We start from the raw sequence: 15,668 nt of genomic DNA, 5'->3' as shown, positions 1-15,668 counted from the left end.
GATTTTATTTATTTATTAGAGAGAGAGAGAGCACAAGCAGGGGTAAGAGCAGAGGGAGAGGGAGAAGCAGGATCCCTGGGGGGCAAGGAACCAGATGCCCACCATTCCAGAACCCTGGGATCATGACCTGAGCCAAAGGCAGGTGCTTAACTGAATGAGCCACCCAGGCGCCCTCCTTTGGTTAATTTTTGTTGGACACAACAATCCGAGTTTTAATAAGTTCCCTATGGTGTTTCTGATGCGTAGAAGAATTTGGGAATTACTGGAATAAATGGATAATATTGAAATTACATTGGATCAAAGCCTAAGAACCAATGCTGGTTTTGTAATTAACTCCCCGTAGGACCTTAGGCAATTCCTTCTCCTCTGTGGATCTCATTTGCCTCATCAAGAAAAGGATGGAGAAGTTCACCTCTTAAGCCCTTCTAGCTCTCACGTTTGAGAAAACTCTCAGGGTAGTTCGTGTCCCAGGCGGCCGGCGTCGAAGAACTACAATCCCCACAAAACCTTGCGTTCCCCCGCCCTCCTGCGGGTGCAGAGAAGGTTCGCCAGTAGGAGCGCTCCCCACAATCCTTTGCGGTAGTTCAAGATGGCGGCGCCCCGTGCCAACCTGAGCGATTTGGAGAGCAGCAACAGCAGCGGCAGCGATGCGGAAGAGCTGGCACGGTGCCGGGAGGCGGCGATGCCGGCCTGGGGCTTGGAGCAGCACCAGAGACGGCATGAGAAGTCAAGAGCCGGTAGGACACTGTACTCTGGGAGTCTGGCGGAAAGGCGTGGGATCTTATCCCGGGGTCTCAGAGGACAGATGGTGAGGAGGGTGTTATCCGGACTCCATTCTCTCCCTGAGAAAGCTTCAGGGACTGGGTGGAACCCCTATTCAAAGAGCAGGCAGCAAGAGGGAGGGTTGCTCCATTATCCCAGTCAGGGAAACTGAGGCACCTGAATGTCTCGACTCTGTTTCCTTTGGTCCATCGTTACTGCCGCACTCTGGCAGCCCGCCACCTCTTCCAAGATGACTGCAACAGCCCCCTTTCTGTATACCGGTCTCCAGCCTTAACCCCGCGTCCAGCTCATTCTCAGACCTTGGCGCTGCCAGCGAGCTTAGTCCTACACGTGTCTGACCGTGACTACAACCCTGAGAATGAATCCAAAGCCCTTCAACATAGGGATTCCTAGTCATGGGTAGAATCTAGAAGATCCGTGACTTTGGAATCGGAAAAATATTTTACCTTTACTTTCATTAACCTGCATTTGAAATTTAGCATCCCTTTCTGTCATGCATGTGAGCAAAACAACTACAGTCGTTTGGGCAACACCTGTTACTTTGTCCTGACAAAATCACAGATTTTCATATCCCATTGCAGTCTGCAAATGTATCAAAACACCATTGTATTCACAGGAAAATATTAGGAAAAGATAATTTACAGTCGTCCCTGCTTTAAAATTGCAGTCATTTTTAGACCGATCGGTAGATCTTACTTAATGCCTTAATAAAGACTATGTATGCATTAATAAAGAAGCACATGTAGTAATGTTGCCGGGTTCTTTTCTCACAAAGTCAAAAAATGGATCTGGCAGACAAAGGGTGAAATTAAGTGAAGGATTATTAAGGGAAGGTGCGAACAGAGGGGAAAGCTTTCTAGAGTGAGGGATCTGGAATGGGTTGCCACTGAGGGCTTTTATTGGTAAATATTTTGTCTAGAACATTTAAGGCAAACAAGATGGATTTGTAAATATTATGAAAATATCTTGTCTATATTTAAAACAAACAAGGTGGGTTTGTTTTGTTCCCTGCTCTCTGGTTAATATCTTATCTATAACATTTCTCCACTTCTGGGATTTCTGTGAGCCTGGTTACATAGTACCCTGCATGAGCCTGGTCACATAGCCCCCTACCTGTCTCTCCCTACCTAGCCTCACCTGTCCCTTACTCCGTAATGTGCCATTTTTTTTTTTTAAACGAATAATGGTAACTGGATTTCTGTATCATTGGTTTTCTTTGTAATCATATGTGTTGTGTTTTATGCATTTCAAACATTATTCTGAGGAGGCTCAAGGCTTCACCAGACTGCTAAAGCAGGCCATAGCAAAGCAAGGTTAAGAACCCCCCACATTTGTTTAAAAGGACTTACACGCCCTTTGGTAATTAATCTTCAATCCATTCCCTGCCTGCCTCTCCCTTCCTCCTGTCCTGCCACATTGCATTTCCCATAGGTAGACTCCAAACCATATTATATCCTCTCATCTCTGGACACCATAACTCAGCACTTTTCTCTTCAGCTCTGCATACAGGTCTGCCTTGCCAACTCCATCATTCACTAGCAGTGAGAATATGGGCAAGGCACTTGTAAGGCACTTGTAAGGGTAATGGTGGTCCCTCCCCTCCCCAAGGAGATGATACCTCTACAATGCTTGGCACATATTAAAGACCCAATAAGTGGTAGTAGTTTTATGATTGCTCTCTCTACATGGACCGCTTTCTCTCTCCTGCTTAACTCCTGCTTACCCTGTGATATAGCTGAGATAACCACCTCTTCAGAAAAGCTGGTTATATGTCTTCACAGTGTCACCATCATACCTTGTGCGATTCCCTTCATAAATGGTGCTTCCTTTTCCCCTACTCTTGCCACTTATCACTTTTTCCTTCCATCCCTGCATCCCTAGCATTTGTGGGTGAGTTAACCCTGGCCTGACTTTCTCCACAAATATTTTAGTGAGAGGTTATGTGACGTGAACTTAACAAAGGCTGGGATCTGGCCTGTCACTCACCATGGTATCCCCAGAGCTTAGCACAGTGTTCAGGAAAATAGTTCTTACATGAATGAACTTGCCAGAGAGACACTTCTCTGATGAGTGAGGGACTGAGATCCAACCAGAATTCCAGTCCAGTTGTTTCTGCCTTGACAGAATGGATTTCTCTGTGGAGCTCTGAAGCTGACCCCAGACAAGTAAAATAATTTCTGAGAGCCACAGTTTCCTCATGTATGAAATGCCTAAGTCCTAGGATTGTTGGGAGTCTCAAACATGAACAGCTTTGACAAGCTAGTGAGGAGGTGTACATGGGAATAGAGGCATCTAAGATATCTGCTTTACGACTCACTGTTTTTGTGAAATCATAAACCTTCTGCTAACCAAAGTAGATGTAGCTGCTGATAATAAGCCCTGTTACTTATTAAGCACCTTATGTGTGCCAGGAAGAATACTGAACACTTAACATACATTCTTGGGCCATTCTAATAGTAGCCACCATGAGTTGAGAGTTTACTGTGTGCCCTGTTCTTTTTTTATTTTTATTTTTATTTTTAAAGATTTTATTTACTTGAGAGAGAGCGGGAAGGAGGGCGCTTGTGTGGGGGCGGGGGAGGGGAAGGAGCAGAGGAAGAGAGAAACTTAAGCAAGATTCTGCGCTAAGCCAACATCTCACAACCCTGAGATCATGACCTGAGCCAAAATCAAGAGTTGAACACTTAACCGACTGAGCCACCCAAGTGCCCCGTGTGCCCTGCTCTAAACACTTCATGTTCATTGTCTAGTTTAATTCTTCCAGCAATCCATTCTAGCAATTACTAGCCCCATTTTACAGATGAGAAAGTGAATGCTCAGAAAGGTCATCCAGCTTGTAGGTGCCAGAGTCTTTCTGACTCTAAGCCTATGCTATTAACTGCTGTTCGTTCTTGTCACTCCCTGCCACAGACAAGTGCCTGTTGTGGGCAAAACTCCCACCCTTTGGTCCATGACCATGTGGAAATGTAGGTCACTGTAGTATTAAGATTTTTTTTTGAAAGAGAAAGAGAGAGTATGCGCACACAAGTTGGTGGGGAGATAAAGGGAGAGAGAGAATCTTAAGTGGGCTCGATGCCCAGCCCAGAGCCTGACACCAGACTCAATTCCACAACATGGAGATTGTGATGAGCAGAAATAGAGTTGGACACTTAACTGACTGAGCCACCCAGGCACCCCAAAGTGACTGTATTATTAATGTAACCCCTGATACAGCTTTTTAATCCTGTAATGAGCTCTTTAATCCAGGAATGATCACACATACCACAAACCACTTACATTTGGGGCAGTACACGCTTTGATTACTTTATGCAACCTATCTTTCACACCAAAGCACTACACCCAGAGCTGGAGATGTAAAGATAACAAGAGGTGGACCATGTGCTCCAGTGGCTTACAAATCCAGGGAGGAGATAGACATGCAAACAAAGTGTCCGAGGGGCGCCTGGGTGTCTCAGTGGGTTAAAACCTCTGCTTTCGGCTCAGGTCATGATCCCAGGGTCCTGGATCTGGCTCTCTGCTCAGCGGGGAGCCTGCTTCCTCCTCTCTCTCTCTCTGCCTGCCTCTCTGCCTACTTGTGATCTGTCTGTCAAATAAATAAATAAAAGCTTTAAAAAAAAAATAGTTTCTGAAACAGAGTAAAACTTCACTATGTCCTCACACTAACTCTGGGAAATTGGTGGTCTTCTCCCCATTTTATAGATGACAAAAACAAAGCCTCAGGGAAATAAAGTGACATGTCTGGAGTCACAGTGGAAGAACCAAAACTGAACCCTGTCTTCTGGGGCCTGGGGCCTCATACTGTTGCTGTTCCAGGACATTAGCCATCACTGCCCTTGCTCTGTAGTCATGCTGGAGGAGATACTCCTCCTCCTTGTGCGTGTGTGCTCAGAAGGCAGGACTGGGTCCATCCCAGGCTTGCAGGTTCCCCAGCTGCAGGAGCATCGGGCACTCTGCATTCTGGGCTGTTCTCCAGAACATGTTTGACACAGACCACACGTGAACTGCGTGCCCTGGATTGATTCAAGACCATGAGGCCCTGCTCGGGGCCCAGAATTACCAAGTGATCATTTTGTCCAGTTGGCTTCCTAAAGACACAAGCACGTTTTGTCCCATTATTCAAGTCAGAGACCTGAGAACCATCTTTCATTCGTCTCTCACACCATCCGTCTAGTCTATCAGCAAAATCCTGCTGACTTCTTCAAAATACATGCTTCCAGAGCCCTAACCCTTCTCCCTAATTGCTGCAGGCCTCCTCCTGCCCTCGCCCCACCATGGCCTGTGTCCACACCACAGCCAGAGACATGCTGGAAAATTCCAAGTCCATTTATGTCCTTCCTCTGTGCAGAATCCTCCAGGGGCTCCTTACCTCCCTCAAAGCCCAGGTCCTCACACTGGCCCACCAGGCCCTTCCTGCTCTGACCCCCACAAGGTCCCTATTTCTGCTGCTCCACCAACTCACTGGGCTGCAGCCACACCAGCTTCTTGGCTGGTTCTAAACTATTGGCCTCAGGGCCTTCGCAGATGCTCTTCCCTCTACCTGGAAGACTCTTCCCCAGGTATGCACTTGACTCACTCCCTCACGTCTGTGAAAACTCTGTTCATGTGTCACCTATCAGTGAAGTCCTCCCTGACCACCTTTACAAAATGATCCCCTACCTTGTCCCTCCCCCATATCCTTCCCCTGCTTTGTTTTTTCCCCTAGATTTATCATTATCTAATTTTATATTTTAATTGTGTGGTTTTTGTCATCCATATCCACCAACTAGAATGGAAGTTCCATGAGGGCTGGGATCTGTGTCTAAATTGTTCATCAACTGCAACACCACCTGGGTGATATTAGAGCTTCAGGATCTGGTTGAGCGAATGACCACCAGGCCAGGCATCCCTAGCATCTTGGCTTGAAAAACGCAGCCTATGTAACCGAGCCACCTTCTCTCTCCTCCACAGCACTTAGCACACAGCAGGCCCACAGTAGGTGTGCAGTAAACACTGGAATCAAACGCATTTAGACTTTCTTGTTCAGCATGGTGGTTCAGAGGGGGCTCTGGAGTCGGATGACCTGAGTCTTGCCCCAACTCTGTCACTTACTAGCTGCCTGACTCTGGCCAAGTTAGTTTACATCTCCTTGTCTCTGCTTCCTCTTCTGCCAGATGGATAATAACTCCTTTAACAAGGTTGTTGGGAGCATTCAGTGTGTTATACATGTAAGTCGTGCCCAATGCCCAATGGGTATTATTGTCATTTCCTCTATAAATGCCTCGATTTTCCTTATTTCTATAGGTGCTGGAAATAATCAGGGGCCAGCCACCCAGCCGAGCCTCAGGTACTGTGCACACTGTGTTCAAATTTAATCCACCCTTTTAACAAATAGTGGTCCCCTGCCACATGCCAGACATGAGGTCAGACCCTGGGATGTCAGGGTAAACAAGACCCATGGAGTCCCTGCCCTTGGGGGGCGGGGGTGCTGCTGAGCTGGCGGGAAATGAGGTCCTTCCGTGTGTGTTGTAGGCATAGAGTGGACGACCACGAACAAGATGGCAATGAACTTCAGACCACCCCCGAATTCCGAGCCCACGTAGCCAAGAAACTGGGAGCCCTGCTGGACAGGTAACCAAAGATGGCCCTTCTCTTCTCCTGCATCCTTTAATACAAACAGGGATGGCTCACATCGGCTAGGAGCTCAGGGTGTGCAAACAGGCGCTGGGCAAGCATGTGGCATATGTCCCCTTGTGACATTCGTAACCAGGTCCTATCATTGTCCTTATTCTGTAGATGAGGAAACAGGCTCTTAGGGAGAAGGAACATTTGCTTGAAGCCACAGGGTACAAGGCCCAGGCTGGGACTCAAACCCAAGTGTGTTTGGCCCTAAAGGCCACACTCTTAAGCACTGCATTATCCTGCTACCATGAAAGTCAGAGGAACGTAAGAAGCGAGAGCTCATTCTCACCACAAGAGTAGAGACAGCCAAAACTACTATTTTGGGGGTACTTTCTTTATGCCCTGTGCCGTGCTGGTTCTCTGTCTTGTATTTGAGAATATGATCTGTACAGATCCCAGTCAGTGTTCCTCAAGTCAGTGCCAGGTCCAGGGCATGGCTCTCAAAAAAAGGGGTCCAACAGCAAAGAAGTTGGGAAACACTGCAATCTGTGTACCTCCTTATGCCCTTGGAGACTTAAGATTCATAATAGGATATTCAAGGCTTTGAGAATCCTGCAGTCAAGAGACTTGTGTGGTTTTGCTTGGCCTGGCAGTCTCCAAACTCATCTGGCCACAGTGACTTTGTTTCAGGGAAGACTGATAAGTGTAGCATGGAACACATTTCCGGATACGCTGGTCTACATCCGTTCCTGATTGGCAGAGCCCCACCAGATTTTTGAAAGGGAGATGAAGATGTTCAGGCCATTGTCCTTCAATTTATCAAAAAGACGAATGTGTCCTCCCAAAGTATAAACCAGCTGCTCTTCTGAGACTGACAGAATGTTGGGCCAGACCTTCGCAGCCTGAGCCACCGCAGCCTCAGTACCAGTCCCCCAACTCGAGAATGTGGTGAACGTGTGTAGGGCGGTCCAGTGGCATTTCAACACACGGGAGCAGTTTTTCTTCATGACCATTTGGCTTTGGGGTGAACAAGGCCTGGCTGGCATTGTGGTGATTCACATCGGATTTTTCCCCAGGTGGAAATCACGCAGGATACAGGTCAACCACAGTCAACATGTTCCCTGTGGTGTTTCTGCGTCTCTCTGAAAAGAGACTTAAATGATACTCTAATTGGTTCCTTGTGTTAGATCAAGGTTCCTCAGCCTTGGCACTCCTGACATTTTAGACTCCTGGACTGGATTTTTCTTGCCTGTGGGGAGCCACCCTGTGCCTCGTAGAGCAGTGAGCAGCATCCCTGGCCTTGACCTACTACGTCCTAATAGCATTCTCATGTCCCCTGCAGACCGACATTGAACCACTGTGTCAGATGCTTGGGTCAGAGTTAGGCACCTGGGCAGCAGCCGCTCTGTGCCTGCTCCCTCCTTTCCTGCACAGCGCTCCAAGGGATGCCTTTGGCATATAGGGAAGAAACAGGAGAATGTACCCAGTACGTTGCTGTGTTCACCACCAAGACATTGTGCGAGCGTTGTTCTCTGCCGTGCATGGTGACCTCATCCGCACTCACCAGAGTGATGCTTCCTGATCTCAGTACTTCTGCCTGCTCATCTTGATGTCAGTGACCATTTTCATCATCATCAGAGCTACCATTTACTGAGCATCTACTTGTGGCCAAGCTCTATGCTAAGGGCTTGTTATCCACTATTATTTCATCCCATGACAACTCTAAGATGTAGGGTGACTGTTCTCCGTGTGCAGGTAAGTAACAGAGGCTCAGAGAGATGAAGTCAGTTGCCGGAGGGGACACCACAAGAAAGCAACGAAGCCAGGATTCAAAGCCAGGTCTCTGAAGTGTAAATAGAATCAGTGGGTTGTATCAGTGTCCGTTTCCTGGTTGAAATCCTGTACTCTAGTTATGCACATGTTACCATAGGGAGGAAAGGGAAGGGTATATGGGATCTCTGTTTTATTTCTTAACAGCTGTATGTCAACCCATGATTAACTCAAATTTTTTTTTTTAATTAAGAAAAGAAACAAAAAACAGGGCTGCCCTGCTCTAGAGGCTGACCTCTGGACGATTCTCCAGATTGGTCTTATTTCCCTTTTCATGCTTACTGCCAGGAAGCTCAAAGCAAACCATGCCCCCTCTCTTCAGCATTGTCTGTCCCTCCTGGCCTGTTTTTGCTTTGTTCTATTTGAAATTGAATTTTGTTATACTGTGGGTATCTTTAAAACTTCTTCAGCACTTTCTGGAATAAAGTGGGATTCAAACAAAGGAAGGGCTGCCATTTGCCCCGAGAGGGGGCGTTCATCATGTTACGGCTATAGGTGTCACTGCCCTTTATCAGGCCCACATGCTTGCTGCTCTAGCATTTAACATCACATTCTCCTGTCCCTTCCACTTAAAAAAAAAAAAAAAAAAAAAACTTTTAATTTTTTTTTTTTTAATTTTTTTCCTATTACCCCAGACCTCATCCTAAATCAACCATTTCCTCCTTCCATAGTTCGATTACCATCTCAGAAGTAGTGGAGGAGCCAGCAAAGGCTAAGGTGCAGCAAGTCCCCACAGAGGACGACGGTGAGCAGTCATACTGTTAGTGCCCGGTGTTGTCTCCTTACACACCCCCGATGTGTGTCCCGGCTGGCAAACCGTTTCCATACACTCTCTGATCCACACAGCCCTCTCTGAAACAGGCTTGTTGATGCTCTCCCTGTTTACAGGGGAAGCCGTAGGGGAAGCTGAGGCTCTGAGAGATGAAGGTGTTGGAGCCTGAGCAGGGGCCTCTTACCACCACACTCCCCAGCTGCCCTTGGCTGAGTCTGTCTGTCCCGTGCCCAGCCCACTTGCCACTGTGGAAGCTTCCTGAGGCAGAAGGTTCACCTGCGGGCTTCTGGTTCCTCTTAGGGCTTGCTGACCTGTTGGGGCAGCTGGCGTTCCCTGAAGCACCCTGTTCCCTGACTCCGGCAGGCATCATGCGTGCCTCTCAACACACAAGACATCTTTTTGTTGCCAGCCAACACTGATTCCTGGGTCTCTGCCTCTGGACTCGGAGCTCCCTGAGGGCAGGGCGGGGCAGCGTTGGCCCCCTAGGAGGAGAGCCCCTGGCAGTGCTGACCCCACCCCTTTGGATTTTAGGCTTCCGCCTCTTCTTCACATCCATCCCGGGAGGCTCCGAGAAGAAAGCTGCTCCCCAGCCTGGCCGAAAGCGATTACATTCCGGCTCCAGGTGAGGTCTCATACCCTCTTCTCGTGTTCCCTCCTTTCTAACCATTGTCTGTGTTTGCCAGTCCCCTGGAATAGCCAAGCAGAATCTGATCAGATCCAGGCCAAGAAGGAGCCTGTCAGGTAGTTCGAGAAATGGTGCCATCAGGGCGAGGGGGAAGAGGTTCTGTTGGGCATTGGCTTTGGATTTTTATTGCTTCTTGGGCACCATCTACTGCCAGACACCTCACTCCTGGGGCATCCCTGTGAGGCCTGGGCTCTAGTAAGATCCCCATTTTGTAGATGAAGACACTGAGGGTCGGAGAGGTGAAGTCACTTATTGAGGTCACACAGCTGGGAAGCAGAAAAGCCAGGGCTGGAACCTAGGCCAGCCTCACTCCCAGGCCGGAACTCTCTAGCCATCTCCCACTGTGACCTCTTCCCTGTGGCTGAAACGGAGGGCGGTAAGGGGCGGCTCCGGGCCCTGTGCCCACTCTGTGCCCTCCCCTTGTAGCAGTGAGGACAGCGAGGAGGAATGGCAGCGGTGCCGGGAGGCAGCTGTGTCGGCCTCCGACATCCTCCAGGAATCTGCTATCCATGGCCCTATAAGAGTGGACGGAGAGGCAAAGAAAAAGAAAAAGAAGTTTAAAAAGAAAGCCAAGAAGGAGGCCAGTGCCAACTTGGACGCTGCCGCCGCCGCCGTCACAAGTGGAACTGCAGTTAGGAAGCAGGAAAAGCAGTCACCCAAGCTCAGTGGAGACCAGCCATCGCTTGGGACCAAAAAGAAGAGAAGGAAGAAAAAAGCCAAGAAGACTAGTGAGGCTTCCCCATTCCCATCAACAAAGGGTACAGTGGCCACGCCTGCAAACTGACCTCGGCATATGGGCCCAAGGCTCAGCTAGCCTGGAGGACAAGGTGCCCTTTGGGGACAAGTCATTTCCAAGCCCCACCTCCCTTTCCAAGTTCAAGGACTTGGCTAGGAAGTGCATACCTGGCCCATGATTGGGGCTTGCCCAAGGGTGGGGACAAAGACAGCTGTAGAGTGAGAAGCCTAATTAAGGCCTGCCCATCGGTGCTCCCCCTGGGGGCTGGGGCAGACCTGTGGTACCAGAACATTCCATGGCCTCAGGAAAAAGGAGCCATCCACCTATTCAAGACTGTTGACCAGGTGGTAAAGCTTGTCTTCCCTGTACTGTCTGAGGAGAGTGAGTGAAGGGAGAGCTTTTCCTTTCCTTCCACCTCCTCAACCTGGTGTGGCAGAAAACCATAAGAAACTGAGGGAAGGGCGGCTCGGCCCAGAAGGAGTTTTTTCTGCCTCCAGGCCACACAGACTTTATACAACATTGTCTGAGAGATTTTCTCCCCCACTAGGTTTCCAGAATATTTTTCCTCCACGTTTGTGAATGTACCATGCACGATCATGTGTCGAGCCAACCAGATTATTGAAAATAAATTGTTGAGAGACCCCAAACTTAACAAAATAGTCGGGGTTCTGCCTCTGTATCGATGCTGAATCTTGATGAGACAGTTTCAATAAACATCACTCAGGTGGAATCCTCCTGCCTACACGTCCCTGCACCCCAGCCTCAAGACTTCGGGAAGTATCACAGTGCTCGAAAGCGGGATTTCACACACCAGGAGTGTTCCACAGGGAAGAGGAGAAGCTCAGGGTTAAGGTGACATTCTGGCTTCCTGGCCTTGCCTTCAAGCTTCCCCAGAGCGAGACAGAGGTGGGACATGAGAGTGTGTGCGCTGACCCATCTCCCCTCAGGCCCCTGGCCCACCTCCACCTCCCTCTGCCCGCCCAACCCCATCTGGGCAATGTGTGGACAAGCAAGAAGTTTCCAGTACTCATTTCCTCTACTCCGTTCCTCATTTCCTTTACTAAAAGTTAAATAAATGTACAGGTTCGCCCTTAGCTAGCTGCAAGCTGCAGGGGGCGCTGGTTCTTCCCCGGCCCTGTCCTCAGTCCCAGGGTGGGAGTGGTCTGCAAGGCCAGGTGAGGTGTGGCAGCCCCAGGGGGAGGAGGTCATGGGGCGCTGGGTTAACACAGCTGCCTTGCCTCTCCTGGCGGCACTCGGGACCTCAGGCTCCTGGGTGTGGCTGTGAACTGCCTAGATCTTCCCCTCCTCCCTCTGGGCACCTCAGCTCTGCCACGTGCTCAGGCCTTGGTGCCCTCTGAGCTTAGCGGCTTCTCCCCCAAACCAGGGAGGTGCTGCGGGGCCCCACAGGCCAGAAGCGCTGCTGCCCAGAATCCTGACAGAACCAGACGCAATCGCAAGGCTCCCATGGGGCAGGGATGACTTCCTAACCCTGAGGGGGACTTTCCCATAGAGGCAAGATGCCAGGCTGGCATTAGAAGGTGTGATACCCAAGGGAAAGAACAGCCAAGAAAACTGGCCATCTTAGAGACCAGGGAGAGGGATGGTCCAGGACAAGAGAAGCTGGAGAACTGTGCATGCGGTCACTGCTAGCTTGAGCTCTCCCGGCAGCGGGCATCAGAGTAGCCACTTGGGGAAAGCTCACGTCATTGGGGGACAGGGTTGGTACAAATGGGCATGTGAGCCTACAGCTGGAAGGGGAGCAGGGTGAGGGGACTGATGAGGACACAGAGGACAGAGTGGGGCCACATTGACCCTGAGCTTCTCGGAGCTCAGTGAGTCACAGCTGCACAGCCTCGTGTCCTGAGAAGTGTGGTTCCCTTGGGAGTTCCAGGGCTCTCCATGGGTACAGGCTGGGAGCACCAGAGTCCAAAGGCTGCTCTCTTCTGTTCCAAGTGACAGATTTGACCCTGAGAATCAGGAACAGTCCCTTCTATGTCTTGCTCTGCTTCCCAGCTCTCCACAGTCCCCTCTTGTGGACAGAATTAGCCCTCCTGGGGTCAGGGAACCCTGGAACCCCTTCTAAGACGCTGACAGAGCAGAATAGGGACCAAGGCACAATTTTCCAGGGCAGACTGCTGTCCTGTGGCAGTGACAGTTTCACAGGCGCAGATGTCCCAGTCACCCCCCAAGCAGGCCATGCAGGCTCCAGGCAGGGCCCAGCCCCTGGGAGGCGGTCGCCATGGTTACTGGGAGGATGAAGCCATCTGCGTGGAAATGAAGGTCTCGATGACACTGTGGTTGGATGGCAGCAGGTGGCTGTGGCCATTGTTGGAGTCGGAGCTCTGGTACAGCACCAGGCTGCTGGAGGACACTGCAGGGGCAAGTGAGACAGCTGGCTGCCGGCCAAGCCCTTCCTGAACCCAGCTCGCCCACCCATTCCCCATCCCAAGGGGCACTTGGCACAGAGGACACAAGGCTTCACCACCTCCCAAACTGCCGCAGATAACTAGACCCCAAAACCAAACCTCTGTGCTTGGGTCTCATCAACCCCCCAAGCCAGGCTCTGGGGCCCCCCAGGGAATGGCCACCTAAGAACATTTTAGTGGAAACTTTTGAGAAGCCCTGGTGAGATGGTGTGGTTAGTTGCTTGGCTACAGTACAGTCACTGAGCCAAACACTGAAGTGTTGCAGTGGTGATGTTTTGTAACTGTGGCTAACACCTATAATCCATTGCGTGGAAGTGACAGAGATTTCTCTTGATGACATGAGTGGGTCTCATCGAATCAGTTGAAAGCTTTAGGAGCCAAAGCTGAGGTTTCCTAGAGAAAAAGGAATCCTGCCTCAAGACTGCAGCCTGGACTCCTGTCTCTCTTGCCAGCCTGCTGGCCTGCCCTACAGCTTTCCAACTGCCAGCCCCACAGGCATGTGAACTAGTTCCTTAAATATACGTGTAAATATGTTGTTGACCCTCAAATAGTGCGGGGGGAGCTAGGGCCACTGACCCCCTGCACAGTCATAGATGTGCAACTAACTTTTGACTTCCCAAAAACTGAATTACTGACAGCCTACTGTTGACCCAGAACTGTACCAATAACCTGAACCATCAGCACATATGCTGTAGATATTATATACCGTATTCTTATATACGTATTCTTACAACAAAGTAAACTAGAGAAAAGAAAAAGTTATCAAGAACATCATAAGGAAGAGAAAGGACATTTACCGTCCTGTGCTATATTGAAAAAAACTGGCGTATAAGTGGACCCGTGCTTTTCAAACCCCAGGTCGTTCAGGGCCCAGCTGTATTCCTGTTGGTTCTGTGTCTTACCAGAACCCTGATTGACTCCGATGGCTAAGAGAATAGGCTTTGATTTTGGACCCGGATGCAAATCCTGGCCCTGCCACCTAGGCAGTGTCAGAGGCAAGGCCAAGTCCTTCACCTCCTGAGTGTCTGCTTCTCATTTGTAAAATGGGGATGACGACTCGTGCCCGGTGGATAAAGCATGGAGCCTGGCCCATGGAGCCCTGAGTACCTGTCAGTGCAGCCACGAGGGCTGGATGGGGAAACCTGAGGCCCCCAGAGGGGGAGCAGCTGCCCACAGTCACACACTTAGCAAGTGATGACCCATGGCCCCAGAGCCCAGCAGCCTGACTCCCAAGTGCCCACTGTTCGTTATTGCAGACGTCGGGCATCGGGGATGGAAGTGAATGGGTCAAGGGGGATGTGACGACCTGGAGAGCCCACACTCTGTCATTGCTATGTGGGAACACAGAGTCTCCCAATTTTCCAAGAAAAGCCAGAAACCATGATTTCTTTGTGAAAGCTAATTTTTAAAAAGTGGGCAACATTCTCAAACAGTGCCAAGCCCTGAGCCCAACCAGCACGCCCATGAGCTGCTTCTGGTCCACGGCACGCCCTTAGTACCCTCTACTGTCTCTTGTGATTACTTAATCTCTTTCCTCAACTGAGTCAGTGTGATAGTCACGTAAGATACGCCCATTTTCCTGTGGTTTCGTACCCCTCTTGGCTCACTTCGGGGGAGCACAGGCTGCCCTCCCCTTTGCTGCACACACCTTCCTCCCCAGCCGAGGGAGCAGGGAAAGGCTGCTCACCGGTGGGGCTGGCACTGAGCCGGTGGGCTGGCTGCAGGTGCTGGATGCCGGCGGGGTCCTGGCTGGGGATGTGGATGGTGGTGGTCTGAGACGCTGGCGTATGCAGCCCGGACTCACTGGAGGCCTCGGTGTCCGAGGCGAAGACCTGGGGGAACACAGCAGCCTCCTGAGCCCCACAGAGGTGCTCTCTGGGAGGGGCCTGAGCAAGGGGCCAGGAGGGCCTGGGCCTTACCTGCTTGGTGGGTGTGAGGCTGGCCAGGGCGCTCAGGTTGGTGGTGTCGGTGATGAGCATGGTCTGCGGAAGCAGGCCCGTGTGGGTGTACTGAGCCACCTCAGGCTTGTGGCTGTAGAGTGCTGGCCAGGAGGAAGGAGAGAGAGGAGGATAAAGACACAGCACCCTGGGCCACGCTGGACCCCTCTGAAGGGGGCCTCAAAGCTGGGAGCTCTAGGGGAAGTGGGGCATGGGGCCTGGTAAATGGCCCAATGGAGCAGTGGTTAAGGACTCAGGACAGATTTCCAAAACTGACGGGCTAGACCCTTTCCCCAACTACAAGACCCTGCAGAGACTGACTTGGTGGAAGGCTGGGGAGGCCCAGAACCCTCAACCCACACCCACTACCCAGGGACGACAAGTGTGAAGGGCAGTGGGAGGCACAGTGTAGCTGTACTAAGTACAGACCGTGGCGGGGAAGGTTGGTAGCCCCCTTAGGGGGTCAGCAGAGCAGGGGGGGCAGCATCACTCCACCTCCAGGACACCTCTCCAAAACGTAACCCAGAGTTCCACCTACAGCCTGGCCCCATGACAACACACACAGACACCAGCAGAAAAGCACTTGAACTGCATATTCTCACATTGACTCAGATGAAACCATACACACACGAGTATGGGCCCTCAACCAAACCCACACAGAGACACAGGCCCACAGGCCCTTATCCTCAGTTCCAAATTCCAGAAAGTTCTGAAAACCAACAGGTTTTTGTAAAGCTGTCAGTTGAGCTCATCTGGTGGCAAACTCTGACCCGAACCCAACGGGAGGTTCTGTAAGTCTTTGTGAACCCGCTCGTGGCTTTCTCCCTTCTGTAGAAGTCACAGGGCTTAGATGACAGGACACTGCCCCGAGGCCTCCCAGGAGTGTGGTGGTATGTATGGT

General features: G+C 50.6%; 2 protein-coding genes across 6 annotated transcripts in view; one reads left to right on the top strand and one right to left on the bottom strand.

The window, feature by feature from the left end:
• The first annotated feature begins 583 nt into the window (after positions 1 to 583).
• C12H12orf43 (chromosome 12 C12orf43 homolog) lies at positions 584 to 11,308 on the top strand. Of its 2 annotated transcripts, none has more exons than XM_047697345.1 (6): positions 584 to 737; positions 6,064 to 6,106; positions 6,292 to 6,390; positions 8,883 to 8,956; positions 9,515 to 9,605; positions 10,098 to 11,308. In XM_047697345.1, exons 1-6 carry the CDS (start codon positions 590 to 592, stop codon positions 10,450 to 10,452), a joined length of 810 nt encoding a protein of 269 aa, XP_047553301.1. In that variant the 5' UTR covers positions 584 to 589; the 3' UTR covers positions 10,453 to 11,308. The 2 variants fall into 2 exon arrangements, with proteins under 2 accessions (XP_047553301.1, XP_047553300.1); XM_047697344.1 differs by having other exon boundaries at positions 10,095 to 11,308.
• A 136-nt stretch (positions 11,309 to 11,444) lies between these two features.
• The window catches only part of HNF1A (HNF1 homeobox A), a 19,545-nt gene continuing 15,321 nt past the window's right edge, over positions 11,445 to 15,668 (bottom strand). For 2 of the 4 annotated variants that reach the window (XM_047697342.1, XM_047697343.1), the window contains exons 8-10: positions 14,750 to 14,871; positions 14,518 to 14,662; positions 11,445 to 12,775 (exon numbers count right to left, since the gene is read on the bottom strand). In XM_047697342.1, the coding sequence (XP_047553298.1) occupies positions 12,648 to 12,775; positions 14,518 to 14,662; positions 14,750 to 14,871 (395 nt within the window). In that variant the 3' untranslated portion in view covers positions 11,445 to 12,647. Of the gene's footprint in view, positions 12,776 to 14,517; positions 14,872 to 15,668 lie in introns of all 4 variants that reach the window. The other 2 variants (XM_047697340.1, XM_047697341.1) reach the window with 1 other exon arrangement.

Source organism: Lutra lutra, chromosome 12 (genome assembly GCF_902655055.1).
Source record: "Lutra lutra chromosome 12, mLutLut1.2, whole genome shotgun sequence".
In the NCBI taxonomy this organism is placed as follows: domain Eukaryota; kingdom Metazoa; phylum Chordata; class Mammalia; order Carnivora; family Mustelidae; genus Lutra; species Lutra lutra.
This window is presented reverse-complemented; position numbering and strand designations above follow the sequence as displayed.